This window comes from Dendrobates tinctorius, unplaced genomic scaffold (genome assembly GCF_039654945.1).
Source record: "Dendrobates tinctorius isolate UK_male_01 unplaced genomic scaffold, ASM3965494v1 ptg000259l, whole genome shotgun sequence".
Lineage (NCBI taxonomy): Eukaryota > Metazoa > Chordata > Amphibia > Anura > Dendrobatidae > Dendrobates > Dendrobates tinctorius.
Genome location: NW_027361926.1, coordinates 4,971,875 through 4,998,534, shown reverse-complemented (window position 1 = coordinate 4,998,534; position 26,660 = coordinate 4,971,875). Strand labels below are relative to the sequence as shown.

Sequence of the window (26,660 nt, the reverse complement as noted above, 5' to 3'; positions counted from 1 at the left end):
GGCCGGACACTGACCGCCGCCTCTTATATCCAGGGGCCGGACACTGACCGCCGCCTCTTATATCCAGGGGCCGGACACTGACCGCCGCCTCTTATATCCAGGGGCCGGACACTGACCGCCGCCTCTTATATCCAGGGGCCGGACACTGACCGCCGCCTCTTATATCCAGGGGCCGGACACTGACCGCCGCCTCTTATATCCAGGGGCCGGACACTGACCGCCGCCTCTTATATCCAGGGGCCGGACACTGACCGCCGCCTCTTATATCCAGGGGCCGGACACTGACCGCTGCCTCTTATATACAGGGGCCGGACACTGACCGCCGCCTCTTATATCCAGGGGCCGGACACTGACCGCCGCCTCTTATATCCAGGGGCCGGACACTGACCGCCGCCTCTTATATCCAGGGGACGCACACGGGGCCGGACACTGACCACCGCCTCTTACGTCCAGGCGCTGTCCTGTTTCCGGCCGGACGCCCCGGCACAGGCCGACTCTGCTTTCAGAGTGATTGATAATCAATAATCCCGGCACTTTCCCTTAAAACTTCGTCACTTAACAAGAGACGGTGACGTCATCAGCTGTCGCCGGACGCCGGCTCTCTCACGTGACCAGTGTTACTAGGTGACCACGCCCTTGACAGGATGATTGGCAGCAGCTCAGCACATTCATAGGACAACCAAGTGGCGGGAACCAATGAGAGAAAAAGCTGCAGGGCGGGTCACGCCCACAGGAAATAGCAGCCTCCGGTGCCACGCCCCTTGCTGAGTGAGCCAATCAGGATCTGATATCTGCTGTGACGCCCGATACGTTGCACGTCACTGCGTTCCTTCAGCGCCATATTGATAGATGACGCATTTGGCTCTTCCGCCTGCGGCCCGCAACTTCTGAGGGGACCGGTAAGATACATCGGGGTGCGCGGTCACTGCGGTGTCCGGACCCGGCACTGATGTGAGGGGAGGGCGGCGGGGCAGAAGGAGGAGGAGACGCAGCGGCGCCCGCGGGTGTGAGGAGCCGGCGTGTCTGTATCTGCGTGCTGTCCACGCCCTGCTTCAGCCGCCGCAGCCAATCACATTCCTCATTATGTTTGTGAGGAAGGAGGCGAAATGAAAGCTGCCTGCTGATTGGCTGCGCCGAGGCCCTGTGTAACCGACTTCATCAGGAAAGACCACAAGTCTGTTAACGGTGACCGGAGCGCGGAGATGAAGAGTGGAGTGTGGGGACGCGTCTGACGGTGTGAGCGCGGGGACGCGTGTGACGGTGTGAGCGCGGAGATGAAGATAAGAGTGCGGGGACGCGTGTGACGGTGTGAGCGCGGAGATGGAGTGGAGTGTGGGGACGCGTGTGACGGTGTGAGCGCGGAGATGGAGTGGAGTGTGGGGACGCGTCTGACGGTGTGAGCGCGGAGGTGGAGTGTGGGGACGCGTGTGACGGTGTGAGCGCGGAGATGAAGATAAGAGCGCGGGGGCGCGTCTGACGGTGTGAGCGCGGGGAAGCGTCTGTGGGCGTGGGAGCGGAGCGCGGGGACGCGTCTGACGGCGGGGGCGCGTCTGACGGCGTGGGAGCGAAGCGCGGAGAAGCGTCTGTGGGAGCTGGGACGCGTCTGTGGGAGCTGGGACGCGTCTGTGGGAGCTGGGACGCGTCTGTGGGAGCTGGGACGCGTCTGTGGGAGCTGGGACGCGTCTGTGGGAGCTGGGACGCGTCTGTGGGAGCTGGGACGCGTCTGTGGGAGCTGGGACGCGTCTGTGGGAGCTGGGACGCGTCTGTGGGAGCTGGGACGCGTCTGTGGGAGCTGGGACGCGTCTGTGGGAGCTGGGACGCGTCTGTGGGAGCTGGGACGCGTCTGTGGGAGCTGGGACGCGTCTGTGGGAGCTGGGACGCGTCTGTGGGAGCTGGGACGCGTCTGTGGGAGCTGGGACGCGTCTGTGGGCGTGGAAGCGGAGCACGGAGAAGCGTCTGTGGGAGCGGAGCGCGGGGACGCGTCTGTGGGCGTGGGAGCGGAGCGCGGAGAAGCGTCTGTGGGCGTGGGAGCGGAGCGCGGAGAAGCGTCTGTGGGAGCGGAGCGCGGAGAAGCGTCTGTGGGAGCGGAGCGCGGAGAAGCGTCTGTGGGAGCGGAGCGCGGAGAAGCGTCTGTGGGCGTGGGAGCGGAGCGCGGAGAAGCGTCTGTGGGAGCGGAGCGCGGAGAAGCGTCTGTGGGCGTGGGAGCGGAGCGCGGAGAAGCGTCTGTGGGCGTGGGAGCGGAGCGCGGAGAAGCGTCTGTGGGCGTGGGAGCGGAGCGCGGAGAAGCGTCTGTGGGCGTGGGCGCGGGAGCGGGGACGCGTCTGTGGGCGTGGGAGCGGAGCGCGGGGACGCGTCTGTGGGCGTGGAAGCGGAGCGCGGAGAAGCGTCTGTGGGAGCGGAGCGCGGGGATGCGTCTGTGGGCGTGGAAGCGGAGCGCGGAGAAGCGTCTGTGGGCGTGGGAGCCGAGCGCGGAGCAGCGTCTGTGGGAGCGGAGCGCGGGGACGCGTCTGTGGGCGTGGGAGCGGAGCGCGGGGACGCGTCTGTGGGCGTGGGAGCGGAGCGCGGGGACGCGTCTGTGGGCGTGGGAGCGGAGCGCGGAGAAGCGTCTGTGAACGTGGGAGCGGAGCGCTGGGACGCGTCTGTGGGCGCGGGAGCGGAGCACGGGGACGCGTCTGTGGGAGCGGAGCGCGGGGACGCGTCTGTGGGAGCGGAGCGCGGGGACGCGTCTGTGGGAGTGGAAGCGGAGCTCGGAGAAGCGTCTGGGCGTGGGAGCGGAGCGCGGGGACGCGTCTGTGGGAGCAGAGCGCGGGGACGCGTCTGTGGGCGTGGGAGCGGAGCGCGGGGACGCGTCTGTGGGCGTGGGAGCGGAGCGCGGAGAAGCGTCTGTGGGCGTGGGAGCGGAGCGCGGAGAAGCGTCTGTGGGCGTGGGAGCGGAGCGCGGAGAAGCGTCTGTGGGCGTGGGAGCGGAGCGCGGGGACGCGTCTGTGGGCGTGGAAGCGGAGCGCGGAGAAGCGTCTGTGGGAGCGGAGCGCGGGGATGCGTCTGTGGGCGTGGAAGCGGAGCACGGAGAAGCGTCTGTGGGCGTGGGAGCCGAGCGCGGAGCAGCGTCTGTGGGAGCGGAGCGCGGGGACGCGTCTGTGGGCGTGGGAGCGGAGCGCGGGGACGCGTCTGTGGGCGTGGGAGCGGAGCGCGGGGACGCGTCTGTGGGCGTGGGAGCGGAGCGCGGGGACGCGTCTGTGGGCGTGGGAGCGGAGCGCGGAGAAGCGTCTGTGAACGTGGGAGCGGAGCGCTGGGACGCGTCTGTGGGCGCGGGAGCGGAGCACGGGGACGCGTCTGTGGGAGCGGAGCGCGGGGACGCGTCTGTGGGAGCGGAGCGCGGGGACGCGTCTGTGGGAGCGGAGCGCGGGGACGCGTCTGTGGGAGTGGAAGCGGAGCTCGGAGAAGCGTCTGGGCGTGGGAGCGGAGCGCGGGGACGCGTCTGTGGGAGCAGAGCGCGGGGACGCGTCTGTGGGCGTGGGAGCGGAGCGCGGGGACGCGTCTGTGGGCGTGGGAGCGGAGCGCGGGGACGCGTCTGTGGGCGTGGGAGCGGAGCGCGGGGACGCGTCTGTGGGCGTGGGAGCGGAGCGCGGGGACGCGTCTGTGGGCGTGGGAGCGGAGCGCGGAGAAGCGTCTGACGACGTGGGGCATTGTTGGTCGCACTCTGCAATCTATCTGTTGTCCGCTTTGTGCCCGTTTTTAGAATTTCTCCGGTAAAGACGACGTTCTCTCTTTCCACGCTGCAGTAACGCTTTTTTCTTCGTTCTTCCCCACGTGAACTTTTGGCTCCTTCTGTTTCCTTCTTTCTAGGTCTATGAAGCTTTAGAGATGTTTAATAAATCGTTCGCCACTCCTTTCGGAGGAGGCACCGGAGCTTTCGGAGCAACGTCAACTTTTGGGCAAAGTAAGTATTGTGGGCCCACTGTTAGCTCGGTGGAGGGTCTGTCCGCAGTTTATTCCCCTCCACGTGTCTTGTGGATCGCTTTGCATCATACACGGCCATTTACTGGGTGTTTCTGATGCACCTGTTGGGTTTTGGGCTTTCTGATGCCCTCTGAGCTCCAGGGCTTGTATCACGGACGACCATCACGTGCTCGGACTGGCCGGCAGCTCTCTTGATCCGAGTGAGACTGCTGCATAGAGCTATGTGGAAAGCTGCCGGCCCGTCCGAGCAGCGCAATGTGATCACCGTCTGTGTTACACACATGGTCTCCCTCTTGGGTTGCAGTCGGACACTGGTGGGGCTTATGCTCTTGGTGACCATTAATGTTTCCTGGGTTTTCAGCTCCTGGTTTTGGAACATCGACTGCTACCGGTTTTGGGACTTCAACCTTCGGCACCAACACAAACAGTGGCGGCTTGTTTGGAAACACACAGAGTAAACCGGGTACGATCGCCGGGCTGAGGCCATGGGGCCCTTGTGCTCTAGCGCTATGATGTGATTGTGCTTTTTTTAACCCCTCTTAGGCGGACTCTTTGGCACAGGAACCTTCAACCAGACAGCAACCTCCTCTACAAGCACAGGTTTTGGATTCGGGACATCCACCGGTACCACAAACTCTTTATTTGGGGCCACAAACACAGGAGGCGGCCTCTTCTCATCTCAGAATAATGCCTTCGGCCAGACGAAGCCTTCCACCTTCAGCAGCAGTAAGTGCCCCCCGGTGTGGATGGTTTTTGGGGTCTCTAGCTTTCCTCATCTTATTTCTGTGTCCTCTCTCACTTGTAGGTTTTGGGACAGGTACAAACAGCACCAGCCTTTTCGGCAACACAAACACCACTGCAAATCCATTTGGAGGGACATCCAGTACCTTGTTTGGGGCCTCGACGTTCTCTGCAGCTCCCACCGGGACCACCATCAAGTTCAATGTGAGTACAGGGCTCCCAGTCTGGCGGCCTATTTGTGAGAGGAGTCTGGATTCTGCACTCTTGTCGCTGACTAACATGGCTTATGTGGCCGTTATGGTAGTTGTGCACAAAATGGCTTCACCTTTCCAAGCTGAGCAGTGACTCTCGGGTAATCATCTGGAACCTATTGATCAGCTGATCGCACCCAGCACCATGGTATGGCATCTTTGTCATTTGCGCAGAATGCAGAGTACTTAACCCCTTAATGACCTATGGTGGCTAACGGTTGTATGAATCCAACTCTGGAGCGGAGCCCGCATCATACGCAGCAGGTGCCAGCTCTGTTACTGCTCCGCTCACTGCTGTTAACCATTTAGCTGCTGCTCTCAGTAACTGCCATTAGCATTTAAATGGTGGAACTGTCAAGGTGCGTGGCAATCGCTGAGAGGCAATGAGTTGTTATGGCGCCCGTGTGCTGGTGAAGGTCCCCGGGGCTTGCCAGCTTGGTGAACCCTCTAGGAGTTATTTTGGGGTAAATCCGGCATGTAATATTTCATGTGAGCAGCCCTGATGACTCCGTGTCATAGCTGTCTATCATTCAGGCTTTCTGGCTGCTATGTTTACATATGCAGAGCTCACTGGCGCCGGAGCTTTGTTTCGGCGCAGGTCACCAGTATGTGACCTTTCCACTGTGGAGCAGGAATCCTCTGCTACATCTTTTTTAATTTTCAGGCCCCTTCTGGAACAGACACCATGGCCAAGGGCGGTGTGACCACAAACATCAGTACAAAGCACCAGTGTATTACAGCCATGAAGGAGTATGAGAGCAAGTCTCTAGAGGTGAGTGCCGGGCCGCGGACACCTCTGTCCTGTCTCGTGTCTCTAATGCTGGTCACTGACGGCCTTGTCTTCCTATAGGAGCTGCGCCTGGAAGATTATCAGGCCAACAGGAAGGGGCCGCAGAATCCAGTGGGGGCAGCCTCGGGTACAAGCCTATTTGGGGCATCCACAGCCACTTCAAGTGCCTCCACGGGTCTGTTCGGGGCGACGCCATCCAGCAGCAGCTTTTCGTTTGGCAATAAAAATGCATTTGGGCAAGGTAAATGATGGGTGCTATAGAGATCTGTACAATGACCGGCGGTCTTGTTGCTGAAGGGGGGGGGGGGGAATGGAATGGCGGTATTTTTGACGGGGGTGGTCCGGACAGGCGGTCTCATTGTGACTATTTGCAGGTACCAACACTTTTGGAGCAAACACCGGCAGTCTATTCGGCCAGGCCTCCACCCAGCCAGCGACAAGCTTGTTTAATAAGCCCTTCCCAGCCACGACCACACAGAACGCCGGCTTTTCATTTGGAAACACCAACACACTGGGGCAGCCACAGACGAGCACTATGGTGAGTCATGTGCGGCCGCAGACCAGCACAGTGGTGGGCCCACTGCGGTGAGTTTATAGCTGCCGCTTCCCACGGGGATGTACGCTGCTGCTGCTGTGTGCATTTCATGTGATCTGTCTTCTACAGGGGCTTTTTGGGAGCACTCAAGCCACGCAGTCCACCGGCCTCTTTGGCACCACAACCAACACAAATGCCGGTTCAGCCTTTGGGACGGGGACCAATCTATTTGGACAGACCAGCAATACGCCTTTTGGAGGAGTTGGAAATTCGGTACGTAACCTCTGGGAACCAGTGCACAGAACTGACTTGCCACTGAATCAGTCTCTTTAATCTGTTAGTGCACTTGGGTTTTACACCTTAATTTTCCTTCTTTTAGTCCTACACAAAATATAAAGTATATAAAATAAACTAATAATCCGCATTGGAGTCTTAAAAATAATACAAGAAGTTTCCTCAATGTCCAGTGCTGCCGATGCAATATCCGTCTCCTGATCTCTATTATGTAGCTGTATAGAAAATAGTGAGGGGTTTAGTTAAATCAGAGGTCCCCAAAAGCCCCTCCAATGGTGAGAGCGACTTGGTACGTCGCCAGCCTGTGCCCGCACCGCGAGATGGGTAGTGTGTATAGGAATGTAGCGCCATCAGAAGCCTCATATTGGGAAGTCCTCCGAGGCATCTGAGCGTGCGTACCTCACCAGAGGAGCACGTCAGGCAGAGAATAAACGTAGAAGGTGGGGAGTAAACCAGAGCGGCCCCTGAGGCGACACTAGTGGCGTATCCAAGCCCCTCCACACACTCTGGCTGCAGCTTTTGGAGAGATTGGAGCTGGTATAGGGGGCCGCATTAGATCTGTAGAGCAGGTTAACTCTTCATAGGACCCCACCAATGGAGCACTCTGACCGACCGGGAAGTAGCAGTAAGTTAAGAGCCGCCAGGCCTCTATGATGTTTAGGTGCTTGTGCACTAACTGTGATTCTAGGGGTCTCCCCGTGCGTGTAGAAGGTCCACATCAATCTTTCCAAGAGGAGATATGTTCCTGTAGTAATCAAAATCGTGGAAGAGCGAAATAAATACAAGAATCGGGGTAAAAATCTAATTTGTCAGAGATTTTTGTACCCGATAGAGGTTATAGCAATGGTTCCCAAACTCCAGTCCTCACAGACCCCAACAAGTCATGTTTTCAGGGTTTCCTTAGTATTTCGCAAGTGATGGAAGTATCATCAAGGCATCAGGAATTCTCTCACATGTGTAACACTATGGAAATCCTGAAAACGTGACCTGTTGGGGTCCATGAGGACTGGAGTTTGGGATCACTGGGTTAGAGGGAGATGGTGTTTGGCTTACACTGCCCACCTGTCTATGCTATTGGGGGTTGGGTTCCATATTTTTAACCCCTTGCATTGTTTTCTGTTACAGACTCTGTTCAATAACAAGCCAGCCGCATTCGGGACGACCACGACGAGCGCCCCTGCATTCGGCACCGGCTCTGGGACTCTGTTCGGTAAGAGACCTTTACTAATATGATCGATCGTCACATTTATTGGAGGAAAGACAGAAGTCCTTTATAATGAGAATTTAGGATGTTTAACCCCTCACAACACATGATGAATGTTTACGTCAGATGTTGCATCCCTGCCCTTCGATGCACGCAGAGCACTGTCTGTGGCTGTTAACCTGTTAAATGCTGCTTTCAATCTGACAGCGCGATTTAATCCATGCCGACGAGTGTCATTCCTCGTTCCCATCGGTGCGTCCATCATGTCATTGTGGGGCACCAATGGGTTGTCATGACAGTGGGGCGTCTGCTGAAGACCCCTCTTACCTGTCATTCTGATACCCCTGTGACATCGGCTCGTGGCGTTCATAGGAGATGACATAGCGGGGCTGGTACAATGCTATGTATAGCACAGGTGATCAGACGATTGCAGCTTCACGTCCCCTAGGGGGGCTAGTTAAAAGTTTAAAACAAGTGAACAAAAACTCGTTGAAATCCCCCCCCCTTTAGCCCCATTAAAAATATAAATACACTTTAGATGTCGCTATGTTCAGAAATGTCCGATCTGTCAAAATATAAAGGAAATGTATCCGCTCAGTAAAGGGCATAATAAGAAAAAGAATTGAAAATCTTCAATTAGGTTTTTTTTTTTTGCCAGCTGCAACATGGCAATAAAATGTAATAAGAGATCTAAACATCAGATCTACCCCAAAATGGTATCAATAAAAACTGCAGGTGAGGGCCCCATATCCCGAAAAATAAAGTTACAGGTCTCTGAAAATTGTAACAAAAACTAACAATAGTTTTCATACAAATTTCCAATTTCTTTTTCACCACCAGAGCACGCTAACCTACATGAGTTGATAATTTTACATAGTTTTTCCCTTCACCCATGACAGCACCACATGAGAGAGGGATCCGCCCCGCCAGGACAGGAACCTACTGAAACATAAGGGGCGGCACCTCTCCCCCGCTTCAGTTGGGTTCCTGTCCTGGAAAGGAATCCCTCTGACAGCGGCGGTGCCTGTCAGGATGAAAAGACCCAGGGCCGTCCCAGCGTGTAAAAATGCAGGGCTGGCTTACCTGCGACGCTGGCCGTCGGCAGCTGGTAGCGCAGTCCCCGGGGTTTTTCCTCATACGGGCCCCGGGTTCGTGCGGGCACGTTCCGATGTCCTCCCTTCAGAGGTTCCTCCCTGTGCCGCCCTCCCCCTGCGCGCGCGCCCGTTCCTTCCCCTGCATGCAGGGGAAGCCGGGGGCAGAGACCGGCGTCTGACGTGGGAGCGCGACCGCTGACGTCATCAGGACGCGACGGTCATGGCGCCGGGCGCGACGCCGGCCAGGAGAAGCGACGGGGGGGAGGGGTAATGAGGGGCTCACTCACCGCATAAAAGAAGGAGCAGAAGCGGCTGCAGGGGTGACAATGGCGTCTCAGGAGGATCGCTCACCGTCCCCATTGCCTCTGCCCCCATCGCAAGCTTCTGGTCGCAAGAGCCGCTCGAGCGGCAAAAGCAGCAGCCGTCCGAGTCACCGATCGAGGGATTCCTCGAGATCAAAAGAGCGCAGAGCGCACGCTCCTTCGCAGCCCCAGAGCCCGGTATCCGTCTTTCCTGGGTGGTGAGTGATCTCCGTGAAAGTTAGACAATAATAGGCCTTCCTATGTCTTGTTTTTTTTTTTTTTAGGGAGGCAAAAAAGCTATAAGCAAAAAGAAAAATAGAGAATGTGCCATATGCCACAGCCCTTTAGCAAAAGACTACCAAAAGGACTTATGTGTCAGCTGTATCCAGCGGACTATGGCTGAAGAGGTGCCGAGCCTGGCAACAAACCTCAGATCGATAATAAAATCTGAGGTACAGGGCTCACTTAAAAAATTATTAAAAAAGAAGAGTAAGAGTAGGAAAGCCTCCCCGAGTTCCTCGTCAGGCTCCTCCTCTTAAGAGTAAGAGTAGGAAAGCCTCCCCGAGTTCCTCGTCAGGCTCCTCTTCGGAGTATCAAGTTGAGCACGGGTCATCTTCATCCTCAGACAGTGATAAGGGGGGCAGACCTTGCTTTCCCGTAGAAGATACGGACGCTCTCCTTAAAGCCATCAGGTCCACTATGGGCCTGCAAGAGGAGAAGGTAGAGAGATCACTGGAGGATGTAATCTTTGGCGGCCTGCAAGAAAGGAAGAAGCGTAACTTTCCGGTCAATGACAAGGTTCAGGCCCTAATCGAAAGAGGAATGGGAGAAGTCAGGTAGCCTTCCCTCCTCTTCAAAGCGAAGATACCCCTTTGAGGCTAAAGACACGGACGTCTGGGACAAGGTCCCAAAGATTGACGCAGCAGTGTCTAGGTCTTCCAAGAAGTCGGCCCTGCCCCTGGAGGATTCAGGGGTTTTGAGAGATCCCTTGGATAAAAAAGCGGACTCATACCTAAGGCACACTTGGGAGGCAGCGGCAGGGGGTCTGAAACCGGCAATAGCCGGCACCTGCACAGCCCGGTCATTAATGGTCTGGTTGCAACAACTTGAAGAAAAATTAGTCTCCAAGGTACCAAGAGAGAAAATATTAGGAGAAATGTACTTGCTACACGGAGCTGCCGCTTTCTTGACTGACACCTCCGCCGACTCGATGAGGTTAACGGCAAGAGCAGCGGGGCTATCGAACGCCGCAAGACAGGCGTTATGGCTCAAAGGCTGCCCTGGGGACATTCAATCTAAGGCGAAATTATGCTCGTTACCATGTGATGGGCAGTTCCTGTTTGGGAAAAACCTGGATGACATCTTGGAGAAGGCCGGTGATAAAAAGAAGGGCTTCCCCAGATTCATGGGTGATCAAAGGAGACCGCCCTTTCGGAGGGGAAAGTTCAATCGGGGCCGTGCCCCGGGAGAGCGGAAAAGGTGGGACGACAAGAGGAAAAAAGAACCAGGGTTCATGTTTGGGGGAACTACCTCAACCGCCAAAAAATCCCCGCAATGACGCCAGCCCTCCGGTGGGGGGGAAGATTGAAGCTCTTTTCTCAAGAATGGGAGAAAATATCGGCCAACAATTGGATTCTGAGCATTATAAAGAATGGCCTAAAAATCCCTTTCTTCCAGCATCCAAGAGCTTCATTTGTGGTGACCCCCGTCAGAAAGGAACCAGGGGAGCAATCAGCCATAGAAACAGAAATTTTAGGACTGTTGGAGAAACAAGTTCTAATAGAGGTCCCAAAAGATCAAGAGAGAAGGGGGTTCTATTCTCCCCTCTTCCTAATAAAAAAACCAGACCTCTCCTTCAGAACGATAATAAATCTCAGGCACCTCAATCAATGGATCATGAACCAAACATTCAAAATGGAATCTGTGTCTTCAGCCATAAAGCTGTTACACCACAACTGCTTCATGGCCGTAATAGATTTGAAGGATGCCTATTACCACATCCCGATGCACCCAGAATACCAGAAATACCTGAGGGTAGCCCTATACATCCAGGGCGACCTCAGGCACTTTCAATTTACAGCTCTTCCGTTTGGCATCTCCATAGCGCCAAGGATTTTTACGAAAGTAATAGCGGAAATGACAGCTTTCCTTCGAATCCACAATGTGATTATGGTGCCTTACTTGGACGATTTTTTTGGTCATTGGCAATTCAGAACATCACTGCGCACATCAAGTAGAGAAAATAACAGAAACCCTGCAAAGACTGGGTTGGATGGTAAACTTAAAGAAATCAAAACTTCAACCCCTAAGGAAACAAACATTTCTAGGTTTCGTCTTGGACTCCGACCGTCAAGTTTGTCTCTTGCCAGAGAAAAAACTAGAGAAAGTGAGAGAAATGACCCTGACAGCAATACAACAACCGCACATGACCCTAAGAAGGGCAATGTCCCTGTTGGGCACGCTAACAGCCTGTATCCCTGCGGTCAACTGGGCACAGTTTCATACCCGACAACTGCAGGCGGAAATCTTGTCAGCCCAGAAACGATTGAAAGGGCGTTTAGAAGGGAAGCTGGAACTTTCCGAAAAGGGGAAAAACTCTCTCACTTGGTGGCTAGACAGCACAAATTTAGCAGGGGGAACTTTGTGGCACAGGCCCGTGTCCGATGTAATATTGACGGACGCAAGCTCCTTGGGATGGGGGGCACACCTGAGAGAACAAATAGCCCAAGGGTCCTGGGGTCACCTAGAGCAGAAGGCTTCCTCCAACTTAAGAGAGTTAAGAGCAGTAAACAGAGCCTTGGGGGCATTCATTCCCAGGCTACAGGGTCAAAATGTCCGAATTATGTCAGACAACAGGGTGGCAGTGGCGTATGTCAACCACCAGGGAGGGACAAGGTCAAACTCCCTAATGGACGAAGCCAAAAGAATCTTTCTCAAAGCAGAACAACATCTAACCTCCCTGACGGCCCTACACATCAAAGGGACAGAAAATGTTCAAGCCGACTTTCTAAGCCGCAACAAGTTAAAACAGGGAGAGTGGGCCTTAAATCGTGTAATATTCCAGAGGATAGTACAGTTATGGGGGCAGCCAGTGATCGACCTCTTTGCCACCAAAAACAACCGGCAGGTGAGGAGATTCTGCTCATTAAACCCAGGGGAAAACCCTTGGGCAGTAGACGCTCTGCAAATCCCGTGGCTGTTCAAACTGCGCTATGCCTTTCCCCCAGTAGCGTTAATCCCGGCAGTGGTAAAAAAGATAAGACACGAGCAAGCCAGAGTAATCCTCATAGCCCCGTTCTGGCCAAAAAGACCGTGGTTTTCACTACTGCAAATGATGTCTCTCTCGGACCCGTGGGTACTGCCAGAAATTCCAGATTTATTAGCTCAGGGGCCGATATTCCACAAACAAGTCAAGGGGCTCCATCTGACGGCGTGGAATTTGAGAGGGCACTTTTGAGAGATAAAGGTTTTCCCTGGGGTTGGTGACTACTCTAATGAAAAGTAGAAAACCAATAACAACCAACATATATGGCAGGACGTGGAAGAAATTTCTACAATTCCTGGGAAAACCGTTAGGTCAAGAACCCCCAATCGAGTCCATCTTGGAGTTCTTGCAGGCAGGTCTACAGCTAGGCCTGGCGGTTAATACCCTCAAGGTACAGGTTTCAGCGCTGGGTGCATTATACAATTGCAATATAGCAGCAAACAGATGGGTAGCCAGGTTCATAAAATCTTGCCACAGATCTAGGCCAGTTTCCTTACCAAAAATAGCTCCATGGGATCTAAATCTGGTGCTGGAAGCCCTTACGAAGGAGCCGTTTGAACCCATACAGCAGATTTCAACTAAAAACCTCACCCTAAAAACCATCATTTTGGTAGCTCTAACGTCGGCACGTAGAGTTAGTGACTTGCAGGCCCTCTCAGTCAACCCACCATATACCCAGATATACCAGGATAGGGTGGTTATGAGAACAGACCCTGTTTACTTGCCGAAAGTAGTAACTAACTTTCACCGAAACCAAGAAATTGTCCTCCCTTCCTTCTGTGAGAATCTGAAAAACCCAGGGGAGGAGAAATTTCATAGCCTAGACGTTAAAAGAACCCTAGTAGAGTATATGTCTATAACCAGCCAGTGGAGGAGGTCCCAGTCCCTATTCGTAGCCTTCCAGGGTGCTAGGAAAGGTTATGGAGTGTCAAAGGGAACTATTGCCCGATGGATTAGGGAGGCCATTAGTGTAGCCTATTCAGCTAGTGGCGTCCCGGTTCCTGACGGCATCAAGGCTCATTCCACCAGAGCCGTGGCGACCTCCTGGGCTGAGAAAGCAGAGGTATCAATAGAGCAAATTTGTAAGGCCACTACCTGGGCCTCACCCTCAACTTTCTTTAGACACTATAGACTAAATCTATCCTCCTCTGCTGACTTGACCTTTGGTAGAAGGGTGCTGCAAGCGGTGGTCCCTCCCTAAGGTGTTCGAAGTCTCCAGAATCTCTCATGTGGTACTGTCATGGGTGAAGGGAAAACCACCATGGTTACTTACCGGTAGCCGGTTTTTCCGGAACCCATGACAGCACCCGTATATTTCCCCCCCTTTTTCACCGTTTGGGTGTGCACAATAGTCGGGTGTATTTGTGTGATGTGGTGTTGGATAAATATGTAACTAACCGGGAAGTCCTCTCAAATGCTCTGTAATCCAACTGAAGCGGGGGAGAGGTGCCGCCCCTTATGTTTCAGTAGGGTCCTGGCGGGGCGGATCCCTCTCTCATGTGGTGCTGTCATGGGTTCCGGAAAAACCGGCTACCGGTAAGTAACCATGGTGGTATCTAATCTATTCTAGAGCTTTTGTTAAAGTAGTTTTTGAAACGTCAGAATATAATGCTCGGCATTTGCTTACAACTTGCAGGACATATTGCTTTTGTTCTTCATCTTTTGTCAGGTCGTTAAAGTCAGTTACTTCCTACCTCTTTTAATTTTTCTTTCCTAACTTTTGGATTTACAACCCTAGCGTGCTCTGATGGTTCATCTGTGCTACTGAGCAATTTATTAGCCATTAACAACTTTTCTTTGTCTGTAATGGTGGGATCAAAAAACGATAATCCCACCAACTCTGCATTCAAATACCACAAATGGTTCGAAAATTTGGTCAGGGCTATTTCTGCAATGTTGTTGTCACATTCTTTATAGTCTAACAGACTATGCAAAATACCTAAATCTTAAAATACCTCAATTTGGATTTTTTCAAACTTTGAGCGACGAGCGGCACGGGTTAACGTCGTTTGATCGAGCTCAAATTTTGGCTCTCTCAATATCTGGAAAGGGGAATCGTTTTGTGGGGTCCAGACGGACAAAATTCCGACATCGATTTTTTTGCGGTCACCCTAGTGAACACTGTGTAAATAAAAAGCCAAAAAACTATTGTAGAATTTGTTTTATATTTTTTTTTCAATTTAGAATGAATGTTGTCATTCAAAAAACAAACCCTCATAAGTGTGTCGACAGGAAGATAAATTTATGGCTCTTGAAAGAAGGGGGTGTAAAAAATTGCAACAGCCAGGTGGTGAAGGGGTTAAGCCCAGGCCACCCTATACACCATTACACAGTCTACTAATTCTGTAACCATATCCTGATCCTGAGTTACATCCTGTATTATACCCCAGAGCTGCACTCACTATTCTGCTGGTGCAGTCACTGTGTACATACATTACATTACTGATCCTGAGTTACCTCCTGTATTATACCCCAGAGCTGCACTCACTATTCTGCTGGTGCAGTCACTGTGTACATACATTACATTACTGATCCTGAGTTACATCCTGTATTATACCCCAGAGCTGCACTCACTATTCTGCTGGTGCAGTCACTGTGTACACACATTACATTACTGATCCTGAGTTACATCCTGTATTATACTCCAGAGCTGCACTCACTATTCTGCAGGATTAGTTGGCGTCTTGCAGCATGTGGGGGTGGTCTTGAACCCCGGTGAGTGCTCTCTGCTGCACACGTTACTTCCTGTCTCATGTTTCCTCGTTCTCCTGATCTGCAGGCTTTGGGGCCAGTAATGCAGGCAGCAGTCTCTTCGGAAATAAGACTGCCCCGGGGACGCTTGGTCCCGGCCTCGGCACCGGCTTTGGACAAGGTAGGACTATTTTCCTTGTGCTTGTTGATTTCTGTGTTGGAGATAATCAGTCGCTGAGTCCTTCACGCCTCCGTCTTTCCTCTAGGAGGTTAGGAGCTGTCGGACAGGCGCGTGGGGACGTCGCCATTACACTAAGCGCATTGTCTATAATATATACACAAATCCTGACGAGTCCTGATTGTGTGATGTCATCGGGTGACGTCACGGTCCTGGAGCGCTGGTTCTGCAGTTGCTCATTGTCGACTTTGTGCCTGCTCTGCTGCATGATGGCAGTGCTCGTGTCCCCTATTGTCACGTACCCGCTTCTCAGCACGTGACTTGGGGTTACGCCTGCAAGGGTTAATCTATCTCCTCTCACTCCGTCCAGCATTCACCCTCTGTCCTATGCTGCAGTGGGTGCATAAATCACACCCCGACACAGACCACACACCCCGCTCATACACGCTGCCACCACTCACCGAACACACGGGCGATGAGTCACGGAAATGTTACTACTACTATGTGCCAGTCACCAGGAGCACACACTCTAAGGCTATGGATTCTTTACAGCAACAAGGTTCAAACTTATTAAAGTTTTAAGCTTTAACAGAAAAGGTACAGTGCTTACAATAAAAGGATATGAAATTATGGAAATAAACAGTGACCTACAAATATGCAAAACAGTGATAAAATAAAGTGAGAAACTTACAGAAATGTCTAAACTTTGCAGTCTGGCATTCTGCTCCTGAGGGGGGGGGGGTGAATATGGAATGGCTCACACCAGCTTGGCTGTTCCTCAGCCTGTGAACATCTTCCTTTTTGTACGGGCCTAATTTATAGATATAACCTGGAGATGAGATTTCTAGACCAGCCTCGCATGTTAATATTCTAATTGCTGTGACTGGATCATGGCGACTCTACCAATGAATACTTTTTTTTTTTTTTTTAAACCATACATTTTTATTTACCACGTGTCAAGCATTACATTTTGACAGTAAACTCTTAATGATTAACACATTATGTAATTGTTATTCCCTATCAGTATGTCTTTGGAATGTGGGAGGAAACCGGAGAACACGGAGGAAACCCACGCAAACACGGGGAGAACATACAAACTCCTTGCAGATGTTGTTCTTGGTGGGATTCGAACCCAGGACTCCAGCGCTGCAAGGCTGCAGTGCTATCCACTGAGCTGTTGGGGAAATGTTTAGGTTTCTATTAGGGACTGTAGTGTGGTGTGCACGGTAAAAAGTTGAGACATTGGAGGTTTCTCTAGTCATCTTCCACGACAGCAGTATCGGAGGATGTCTCCCCGCCCTATTGGGGGACAGGAAATGCACAAGAGACTAAATAACCCTCCCCTTCCTACTACCTTCAGTGTTTTTCCTGTCCCCTATGGGGCATGAAGAGGTCCGGATAGTGCTGCCGCGACCGGAGGCACTTTTCGAAATACATGGAAGCCGGACGGTCGAGGGCTCCGCTCTCCTCCGTCTGGCAGGCCGCTCCCGTCTCCACTGCTGCGTGACTCGGGACCCCCACCTGCCTCTCCTGCATCCCCCCAACGGGGTAAAGCGAGGTGGCGACGTGCGACTGGGGTCCTCAGTGAGCTCCCCGGCGTCCTTCCCACAGGGGCGGGCGCACACCGGAAGTGACGCAGCGCCGAACTTCCGGTACATCATCCCAGCGTTCCGGGTGAAACGCTTAAGCGGCCGATATGCTGTCCGCCGATAGGGGCTGGCTGCGTTTCGGGCCCGAGCTAATCTATGACACACACACACACACACACACACACACACACACACACACACACACACACACCCACACATCGGCCACCAAGGCGAACCTGGACTAAGGGGACGGAGCCAGTGACCCCAGGAGGGGCGGAGGACAGCTGTGGAATCAGCCGCAAGGAGGGGTGATCTAGATCAGGGTTCCCTAACTCCAGTCCTCAAGGCCCACCAACAGATCATGTTTTCAGGATTTCATTTGTATTGCTCAGGTGATAATTGCTTCACCTGTGCAATACAAAGGAAATCCTGAAAATATGATCTGTTGGTGGGCCTTGAGGACTGGAGTTGGGGAACCCTGATCTAGATTGCTACCACCTGTGGACCAGGGGAGGAGGAGCACAGAACACGCTGATGGACCTAGGCTATTAAAACCCTGGTCAGAGGGCATCGAGGTAAGGCCATTTCTGCACTGGTGACTGACAGACTGACCATGTACGGTGATAAGCCCTCTCGATCTGCTTCTGCGGAGCCCAGCATTCACCCTCCTACTGTAAGTAGCCGGGTGGGTCCCCCTTTGTGTCCGGGTGGTCTCTGAGGTGACTTAGTGTGCCTTCTCTCTCTATTTTAGGGAGACAAGGCCCCTGACGCCGTAAAGAAACCAAGCCGCAAAAGTGTGTGTGTGTGTGTGTGTGGTACCAAACTTCCCTCGACACATAGGAAGAAACTGTCAGCCCTGAACGGATGACATAAAACGTGCAGAGCAGCCCTCCCTATTGGACAGTATAAAAACCCTCATCAAACAAGAAGTCCAAACTTCTATGATGACAGTTGCCCAGACCCCGACACCACAGCCCCCTCCTGCTAGGAAAAGGAAAGCTGACTCAGACTCGGGCGAAATTGATACCTCTAACTCAGAGGACGCATGGGAGAATGAGCCCCCACTTCCACCCCCAAACCCGATAACAAAAAATATTACTTCTCGTTTGAGGACATGGGGCATTTAGTTAGTATGGTAAGGGGCACCATGGGATTGGAGGAGGTGGAAGTGGAATGCTCTATTCAGGATGAAATGTTTGGGGGACTAAAGCCCAAAGACCAAAAGGGGTTTCCCATTCACGAAAACATCCGAAACCTGGTTTTGCAGGAATGGGCCCTCCCTGAGAAAGGGCTTAGTGTTCCCTCAGACCTGAGGAATCAGTTTCCCTTAGAGGGAGATTGCTCCCTACAGGAAGTCCCTAAAGTGGACGTGCAGGTATCCAGGGTGACTAAGAGACCGGCTCTTCCATTTGAAGATTCATCTCCGCTCAAGGATCCCATGGATTGGAAAGCAGAGAAGCCTGCTCAGGAAATCCTGGGATGCATCCACAACCCTGCTAAAGGCCAATATAGCCTCTACATGTGTTGTCAGGTCCCTATTCCGCTGGCTGCGTACACTGGAAGACCACCTCACTCGGGGAACCTCCAGGGAAGAAATCCTTGACTCCCACTATTACAAAAAGCAACAGGGTTCCTAGCTGATGCTTCTGTGGAATCCATACGAGTAGCAGCAAAGTCTGCGGTCCTCTCCAACTCAGCCAGAAGAACACTGAGGCTGAAATCTTGGGGAGGAGACTTTACGTCAAAAACAAAACTCTGTGCGATTCCCTTCCAGGGGAATTATGTGTTTGGCCCAGCTCTGGATGATATCCTGGAGAAAGCCACGGATAAGAAGTCGCTTCCAGAACGAAGGAAACCTAGGAAATTATTTTTTTTTGTCTCCCCCCCCCACCCCCGTGCCCAGCCCTCCCAGAGAAATTTATAAAAGGGAAGGGCAACACGGGCTGGTGGAGTTATCCAATAGGAGGTAAGGGCAGAAATATTCTGGCCCCCCTGCAACAGCAAAAGCCTACGGACAAACAATGACAGTATTCTGGTCGGGGACTCTCGAATTTCATAGATCAATGGCGGTCCATAACCTCAAACCAATGGGTTCTTTGCACCATTCGCGACGGACTGAGATTGGAATTCAAGAGTCCTCCCCCTCAATGCCTGAGAATAACCTCTCTACAGGCGCACCTCCAGAGATCTTTGCTGTCAGACATAAAAACAGTTCTGCAAGCAAGAGCAATCTCCCCAGTCCCACATCAGGAGGTGGGCAGAGGCCACAACTCTCGCCTCTTCGTAGTCGTAAAACCCTCAGGGAAACACAGGGTTATTATAAACTTAAAGCCCTTAAACCAAGTGGTGAAGTACAGGCGATTCAAGATGGAGTCGGCCAAGACAGCAATCCCCCTCATAGGACAGGATTGGGTGATGGCTACAATAGACCTGAGGGACGCTTACTACCACGTCCCGATTCATCCAGACCACAGGAGATTCCTCAGGTTTGTGGTGTCCCAGGGGTCCCAGGTCAACCACTACCAATTCAACGTCCTGCCGTTTGGAATGTCATCAGCCCCTCGTGTATTTACCAAGGTGATGGCAGAGGCAATGATCTTCATTCTCCAGCAAGGGATCTGCATTGTCCCATACCTAGACGACCTTCTAATAGCTCCATCCATATCTCGCCTGAACCAGGATGTAGGGAAAATCTCTAGAAATTTTACAATCCTTGGGTTGGATCCCCAACCTGGAGAAATCAGACCTTTCATCCCTCAACAAGCAAAAAGTTCTTGAGGATACTCCTGGACTCGGGAAAGCTTTTCTACCCAGGGAGCGACCACTCGACCTGGTTCAGAGACTCTCCAAGTTTAGAGCCCAGAGAGCACCAACCCTGAGAGACTCAATGTCCATGCTAGGTTCGCTTACAGAATGTATCCAAGCCGTCTCCTGGGCCCAAGCCCATACTCGGGTCCTTCATTCCTATGTACTCCGGTGTTCAAGGAAACACCGGAATATACTGACCAGGAGAACCCCTCTTCCCGGTTATGTAAAGGCGTCTATCAGATGGTGGCTGAACCACCAGAATCTCCAGCAGGGGGTCAGCTGGGATCAACTTCCCCTGAAAATCATCACCACAGATGCCAGTCAGAGAGGCTGGGGTGCTATAGTGGAGAAATCACACTTCCAGGGGGTATGGCCCCCAGACGTCAGAACCAGCTCCTCAAATGTGAGAGAACTGAGAGCGGTAGAGGAAGCGCTGAAGGCAGCATCGACCATTGTCCAAAATCATCATATACGTGTCTGCTCAGACAATATGACTACAGTGTCTTACATCCGTCACCAAGGAGGCACGAAATTTTCCAACCTAAAATTGGTGGCTGCAAGAATCATTTCTTGGGCAGAGAAACATTTACTGTCCATATCGGCAGTGCATCTAAGGGCGTCGGGCAACGTGGAGGTAGACTTCCTCAGTAGGAGGGATGTTCATCCCGGGGAATTGAGCCTAGCCCAAACAGTCTTTTTGTCTCTGGTCTCAAGATGGGGACATCCCGAGGTGGCCCTCTTTGCCAGTTTTCAAAATACGAAGGTGGAAACATTTTTTTCTCCTTCAGCCCCACCGACGGTGCGTGGAAAGTAGATGCCTTCTCCCGTCCTTGGCACTTCAATCTAGCCTACACCTTCCCTCCGGTTCCCATGATAGTGAGGACACTACAGACGATACGGGCAGAACAAGTCACTACAATCTTGGTGGCTCCCTTGTGGCCAGGGGGAAGCTGGTACGGAGCCCTATGAAACGTGGCTCGGGAAGGTCCAATACTTCTGCCCCAGAGAGCCAATCTTCGCCAAGGCCCTCTACTGCATCCAGACTCGCACAAAATGTACCTGGCGGCCTGGTTACTGAAGCTAGAATCCTAAAGGCTAATGCCTATCTGAAAAAGTAATTCAAACCCTACAAAAGAGTAGGAAACCAGTGACTAACGCCATTTATGGTAAGGTCTGGAAGAAGTTCTCATCTTGGTGCTCCCCAAATTTTCCAGATCCCTTCCATCTTAATAGTGCACAAAACTTAGAATTCCTTCAAGACGGACTGCATCTGGGACTCACACCTAGCACTTTAAAGGTGCAAGTTTCAGTCCTTAGCTCATTCTACGACCAGGACCTGGCAAGTCATCGATGGGTCAAACGATTCATGACCTAAGCGTCTAGGATCCGTCCCAGACTCCGTAGCCAGATCTCCCCCCCGGGACTTGAACCTAGTTCTCAGGGGCCTGACCAGTGAACCATTTGAACCACTGTCTTCCACAACTCTGAAAAACTTAACACTAAAAACCGTGTTCCTAGTAGCAATTACTGACGCATAGGGGAATTGCAGGCCCTGTCAATACAAGAGCCATATTAAACTATCATGAACGATAGCATCATCCTGAGATTAGATCCCTCTTTTATGCCTGAGGTAGTCTCAAACTTTCACAGGTTCCAGGACATCATATTGCCTTCCTTCCTTCCAACACAAAAGTGTTCCACACCCTTGATGTCCGCAGAGTAGTTCTCTTCTACCTCCAGCAGACGGAGAGTTGGAGGATTGATCAGAATTTATTCCTTCAGATTTCAGGACGAAATAAAGGCAAAAAGGCGACAAAAAATACAATTGCGAATTGGATCAAGCAAGCTGTCAACCTCGCCTACTCGTCACAGAACGTTCCCCCTCCTGCATCATTGAGAGCCCACTCTACTCATTCAGTAGCAACATCGTGGGCAGAAAGAGGCAACACATGTTCGGAGCAGATATGCAGAGCCGCCACCTGGTCGTCTCTCCATACATTCACCAGACATTATAGACTAAATTTCAACAGGGATTTAACGTTTGGCAGACGTGTTCTGCAGGCTGTTATCCCTCCCTAAGAAATTAGCTGTTGGTATTCCTCCGATATGGCTGTCGTGGAAGGTGACTGGAGAAAATAGAATTAGTCTTACAGGTAATTCGGTTTCTAGGAACCTTCCACGACAGCACTAGTTTCCCTCCCTATCTGATACTCTACTGGATGATTCCTGCACTTTGGTGGTAACTATACATGCTAGTGTGTACAGAAAAAACACTGGAGGTAGTAGGAAGGGGAGGGTTATTTAACCTCTTGTGCATTTCCTGTCCCCCATTAGGGCGGGGAGACATCCTTTCATACTGCTGTCATGGAAGGTTCCTAGAAACCGAATTACCGGTAAGACTAATTCTATTTTTCAGTTGTTATCCAGTGCCGGTCGTCATCATTATTCCACATGAATCGTAACTGTTCGAATACCGCGGCTCTGTAGTAACGGGCCACCGAGGGACATCCCAGGCCTCCCTTACTCATAGGGATGTAAAGCGTGTCCGCTTGGACTCTGGATTTTTTCTTTCTCTTGCTAAATGTTTTTTAAGATCATTGCTTGGATCTCTTAACCCCTTAACCCCCAAGGGTGGTTTGCACGTTCACCGGGCCAATTTTTACAATTCTGACCACTGTCCCTTTGAGGTAATAACTCAAACGCTTCCATGGATCCCGGTGATTCTGACATTGTTTTCTCATGACATATTGTACTTCATGTTAGTGGTAAAATTTCATTCATATAACTTGCGTTTATTTGTGAAAGAAAAGGAAATTTGGAGAAAATTTAGCAATTTTCCAACTTTGAATTTTTATGCCCTTAAATCACAGAGATACGGCACACAAAAAACTTGATAAGTAACATTTCCCACATGTTTACTTTACATCAGCACAATTTTGGAACCAAAAATTTTTTTGGTTAAGAAGTTATAAGGGTTAAAAGTTGACCAGCGATTTTTCATTTTTGCAACACCATTTTATTTTTACGGACCACATCACATTTGAAGCCACGTTGAGGGTTCTATATGATAGAAAATACCCAAAAGTGACACCATTCTAAAAACTGCACTCCTTAAGGTGCTCAAAACCACATTCAAGAAGTTTATTAACCCTTCAGGTGCTTCACAGGAATTTTTTTTGAATATTTAAAAAAAATGAACATTTACCTTCACAAAAAATTCAGGTTCAATTTTTTTTTTTTTTATTTTACCAAGGGTAACAGGAGAAATTGGACTGCAAAAGTTATTGTGCAATTTGTTCTGAGTACGCTGATATCTGATATGTGGGGGGAACCACTGTTTCGGCGCATGGCAGAGCTCAGAAGGGAAGGAGCGCCGTTTGACTTTTTCAATGCAAAATTGGCTAGAATTCAGAGCGGACGCCATGTCACGTTTGGAGAGCCCCTGATGTACCTAAACAGTGGAAACCCCCCACAAGTGACCCCATTTTGGAAACTAGACCCCCCCCCCAAGGAACTTATCTAGATATGTAGTGAGAACGTTGAACCAACAAGGGCTTCACAGAAGTTTATAACGTACAGCGGTACAATTAAAAAAATCATATTTTTTTCCACAGAAAATGATCTTTTCACCCCCAATTTCTATTTTCCCAAGGGTAACAGGACCCTAAAAGTTATTGTGCAATTTGTCCTGAGTACGCTGATACCCCACATGTGGGTGTAAATGACTATTTGGGCGCATAGCAGAGCTCGGAAGGGAAGCAGCGCCATTTGACTTTTTTGGCTGGAATTTAGATCGGACACCATGTCGCGATTGGAAAACCCCTGATGTGCCAAAACAGTGGAAACCCCCCACAAATGACCCCATTTTGGAAACTAGACCCCCCCAAGAACTTATCTAGATGTGTGGTGAGCACTTTGAACCCCTCAGTGTTTCACAGAAGTTTATAACGCCCGGGCGTGAAAATTAAAAAATCGTATTTTTTCCCACAAACATGATCTTTTAGTCCCCAATTTTTTTTATTTTCCCAAGGTTAACAGGAGAAAATGGACCCCAAAAGTTGTTGTCCAATTTGTCCTGAGTACGCTGACACCCCATATGTGGGAGAAAACTACTGTATGGGCACACGTCGGGGCTCGGAAGGGAAGTAGTGACGTTTTGGAATGCAGACTTTGATGGAATGGTCTGCGGGTGTCATGTGCGTTTGGAGAACCTCTGATGTACCTAAACTATTGAAACTCTCCATAAGTGACCCCATTTTGGAAACTAGACCCCCCCCCAAGGAACTTATCTAGATGTGTGGTGAGCACTTTGAACCCCCAAGTGCTTCACAGAAGTTTATAACGCCCGGGCGTGAAAATAAAAAAACATTTTTCCACAAATATTTTTGCCCCCAATTTTTTATTTTCCTAAGGGAAACAGGAGAAATTGGACCCCAAAAGTTGTTTTGCAATTTGTCCTGAGTAGGCTGATAACCCCATATGTGGGGGTAAAACACTGTTTGGGCGCATGGCAGAGCTTGGAAGGGAAGGAGCACCATTTGACTTTTTCAACTCAGAATTAGCTGGAATTGAGATCAGACGCCATGTTGCATTTGGAGAACACCTGATGTGCCCAAACAGAGGAAACCCCCAATTCTAACTCCAACCCTAACCCCAACACACCCCTAACCCTAATCTCAGCCCTAACCCTAATGGGGAAAATGGTAATAAATACATTTTCTTTTAATGTTATTATTTCTCCTTCGTCTCATTGGGGGACACAGAGACTGTGGGTGTGTGCTTCTGCCGTCTGGAGGCTGACACTAAGTATACAAAAAAAAGAGTTAGCTCCTCCTCCGCCGCATACACCCTCGCCCCCAGACCGGGCGTAACTCGGTTTTTGCTTAGTGTCTGATGGAGGCACACGCAGTCTGGAGCTCCAGACTAGGTTTTTTTTTTTGTTTTTTTTTTCCTTTCTTTGAAGATAAGACAGGGGCGACGGATCCTATAGAGAGGGTCCGATCTCCCCAAATCATCAACGGGCGACCACGTGTGAGTAGTCCTCCACGTGTTTTCTCTCCCGCACCGAGGGACACATCTGGGACTTTTCCCCAGAGAACCATTTTTCTTTTTTATTTTGTAAAGAGGGGCAACGCATCCTGATAAGAGGATTCGATTTCCCCATGAACTACAACGGGCGAGCACGTGTGAGCGATGGGCGATCCCCAACGGACTCCACGTTTTGTTCCTCTCCTGCAACGCGGGATTTCAGGTTGCCCCTTCCACCCCTAGGTAGTGACACCAGGGGTGCAGTTGGAGGCGCAGGTGAGCCAGGGGATCGAAGCATCCACCCCCCGTAGCCTCCCCCTCCCCGCCCAGGGATGGGGTTGAGAGCACCCCAAGAGAGCCCCCCCGGCGGCCAGGCTCACCTTTTTTTTTTGTAGGGTCACCCCCTGGAACGGGACCCCCCAGAATGCGCCGCGGGGCTGTCTGTTCCCCCGCCCGACGGGGTTACTTTTTCTCACGGGGCCCGACTCTCTCCCCGGTGGAACCCGGTGTGAGTAGTGCCACATGCGGAGTGCGGCCAGAAGTCCCGCCGGCGGCCGCGGTATGGGGAGATCCGCAAAGCCTGCCCGCCCCTTCCGGTGGTAGCCGGAAGCCCCGCCCACTGACTTCCGGCAGCCCGGGGGGCGCGGCGGGCGCGCAGTGACCGGGGAGCGCGCACCCTCCTCCCCCTCCTCGCAGGTCCCCGCCGGAGTACGGCTGAAGCTCCGCCGGCGGCCGCGGTCCCCGCTGTATGGGGAGGGCCGCGAGTTCCGCGCGAGGCCCGCCCGCCGCTTCCGGTGGGGGTCTGGAAGCCCCGCCCACTGACTTCCGGCGGCCCAGGGAGCGCGGCGGGCGCGCACAGTGACCGGAGGCTCCCGCCCCCCTCCCCCTCCTCGCATTTCCTCGCCGGAGTGCGGTCGGAAGCCCCGCCGCCTCTCTCCAGAGTGCACCGCAGTGCCCCCGGCGAGTAACGGCACGTGAAGCAGCTCGTCCACGTCTCAGGGATTGCGTCCAGAGCACCCCGTGGAAGAGGTGGGACGTTACCGGTGGGTGAGTGCAACCCCGTTTCGAGTGCCGCACTGGTTGTCAAGGAAGCGGTTACCCTCCTCCTCCTACCCTACCCTGCAATATGTCTGGCAAAGGGAAAGCTCACTCTTTCCTATACGCTGTTTGCGTTTCCTGTGGGGTCAGGCTGCCTAAGGCGCAGCCGGGTAAATTTTGCGAAGCCTGTGAGTCGGAGCGAGCCCAGGAGCCCCCCATTGTTGCAGAGCCCAGGGGTCAGGACCCCCCAGAATGGGCAGTGTCTTTATCGCATTCTATGATGTCCCTTACGAAGGCAATTGAGTCCCTTCGGGGCCCGGGCAGGGTCAAGGATGGTGGTCTGCCAGCGGAAGACAGCTCGTCCACGTCTCAGGACCCTTCGTCCGTTAGGGGCCGCTCCAGCACCAGACAAGCTCATGGTAAGAGAGCTCGTTCTCCGTCGGCCGGGCCCTCTGGGGAGTCGGCGGCGATTTTTAGGGCATCTCGTTCCCTGTCGCCAAGCTCAGGAAGCGATCAGGGCGAGGAGGAGGAGGAGGAAGCCTGGAATCCAGAAAGCCTGGGATACCAGGACTCGGTGGACAGCCTCATTGAGGCGGTCAACCAGACTTTAGAGATCGAGGATGATGTGTCCACGGCCTCAGGTCACAAGGTCTCCTTCAAGAAAACCAGGCGTCCGCATAGAAGGTTTGCCACACATCCGGAGTTCGAGGAGCTAGTCCAGAAACATAGGGAACACCCGGATAAGCGCTTTGCAATGCAAAAGGCGCTGCAAGCAAAGTATCCGTTTCCTCCTGAACTCCATAAAGGGTGGGTGGAGTCGCCAGTAGTGGACCCACCGGTGTCACGTTTAGCATCAAGATCGCTATTGTCGATACCCAGCGGTTCTTCTATT

At 52.2% G+C, this 26,660-nt stretch overlaps 1 protein-coding gene across 2 annotated transcripts in view; it reads left to right on the top strand.

The window, feature by feature from the left end:
• The first annotated feature begins 379 nt into the window (after nucleotides 1-379).
• Nucleotides 380-26,660, top strand: part of NUP98 (nucleoporin 98 and 96 precursor) — a 62,074-nt gene continuing 35,793 nt past the window's right edge. The window contains exons 1-11 of one of the 2 annotated variants that reach the window (XM_073558845.1): nucleotides 382-899; nucleotides 3,847-3,940; nucleotides 4,322-4,423; nucleotides 4,504-4,686; nucleotides 4,766-4,905; nucleotides 5,617-5,724; nucleotides 5,803-5,983; nucleotides 6,117-6,280; nucleotides 6,407-6,550; nucleotides 7,697-7,781; nucleotides 15,216-15,308. In XM_073558845.1, coding sequence (XP_073414946.1) covers nucleotides 3,865-3,940; nucleotides 4,322-4,423; nucleotides 4,504-4,686; nucleotides 4,766-4,905; nucleotides 5,617-5,724; nucleotides 5,803-5,983; nucleotides 6,117-6,280; nucleotides 6,407-6,550; nucleotides 7,697-7,781; nucleotides 15,216-15,308 — 1,276 coding nt within the window. In that variant the 5' untranslated portion in view covers nucleotides 382-899; nucleotides 3,847-3,864. Of the gene's footprint in view, nucleotides 900-3,846; nucleotides 3,941-4,321; nucleotides 4,424-4,503; nucleotides 4,687-4,765; nucleotides 4,906-5,616; nucleotides 5,725-5,802; nucleotides 5,984-6,116; nucleotides 6,281-6,406; nucleotides 6,551-7,696; nucleotides 7,782-15,215; nucleotides 15,309-26,660 lie in introns of both variants that reach the window. The other variant, XM_073558846.1, reaches the window with a different exon arrangement.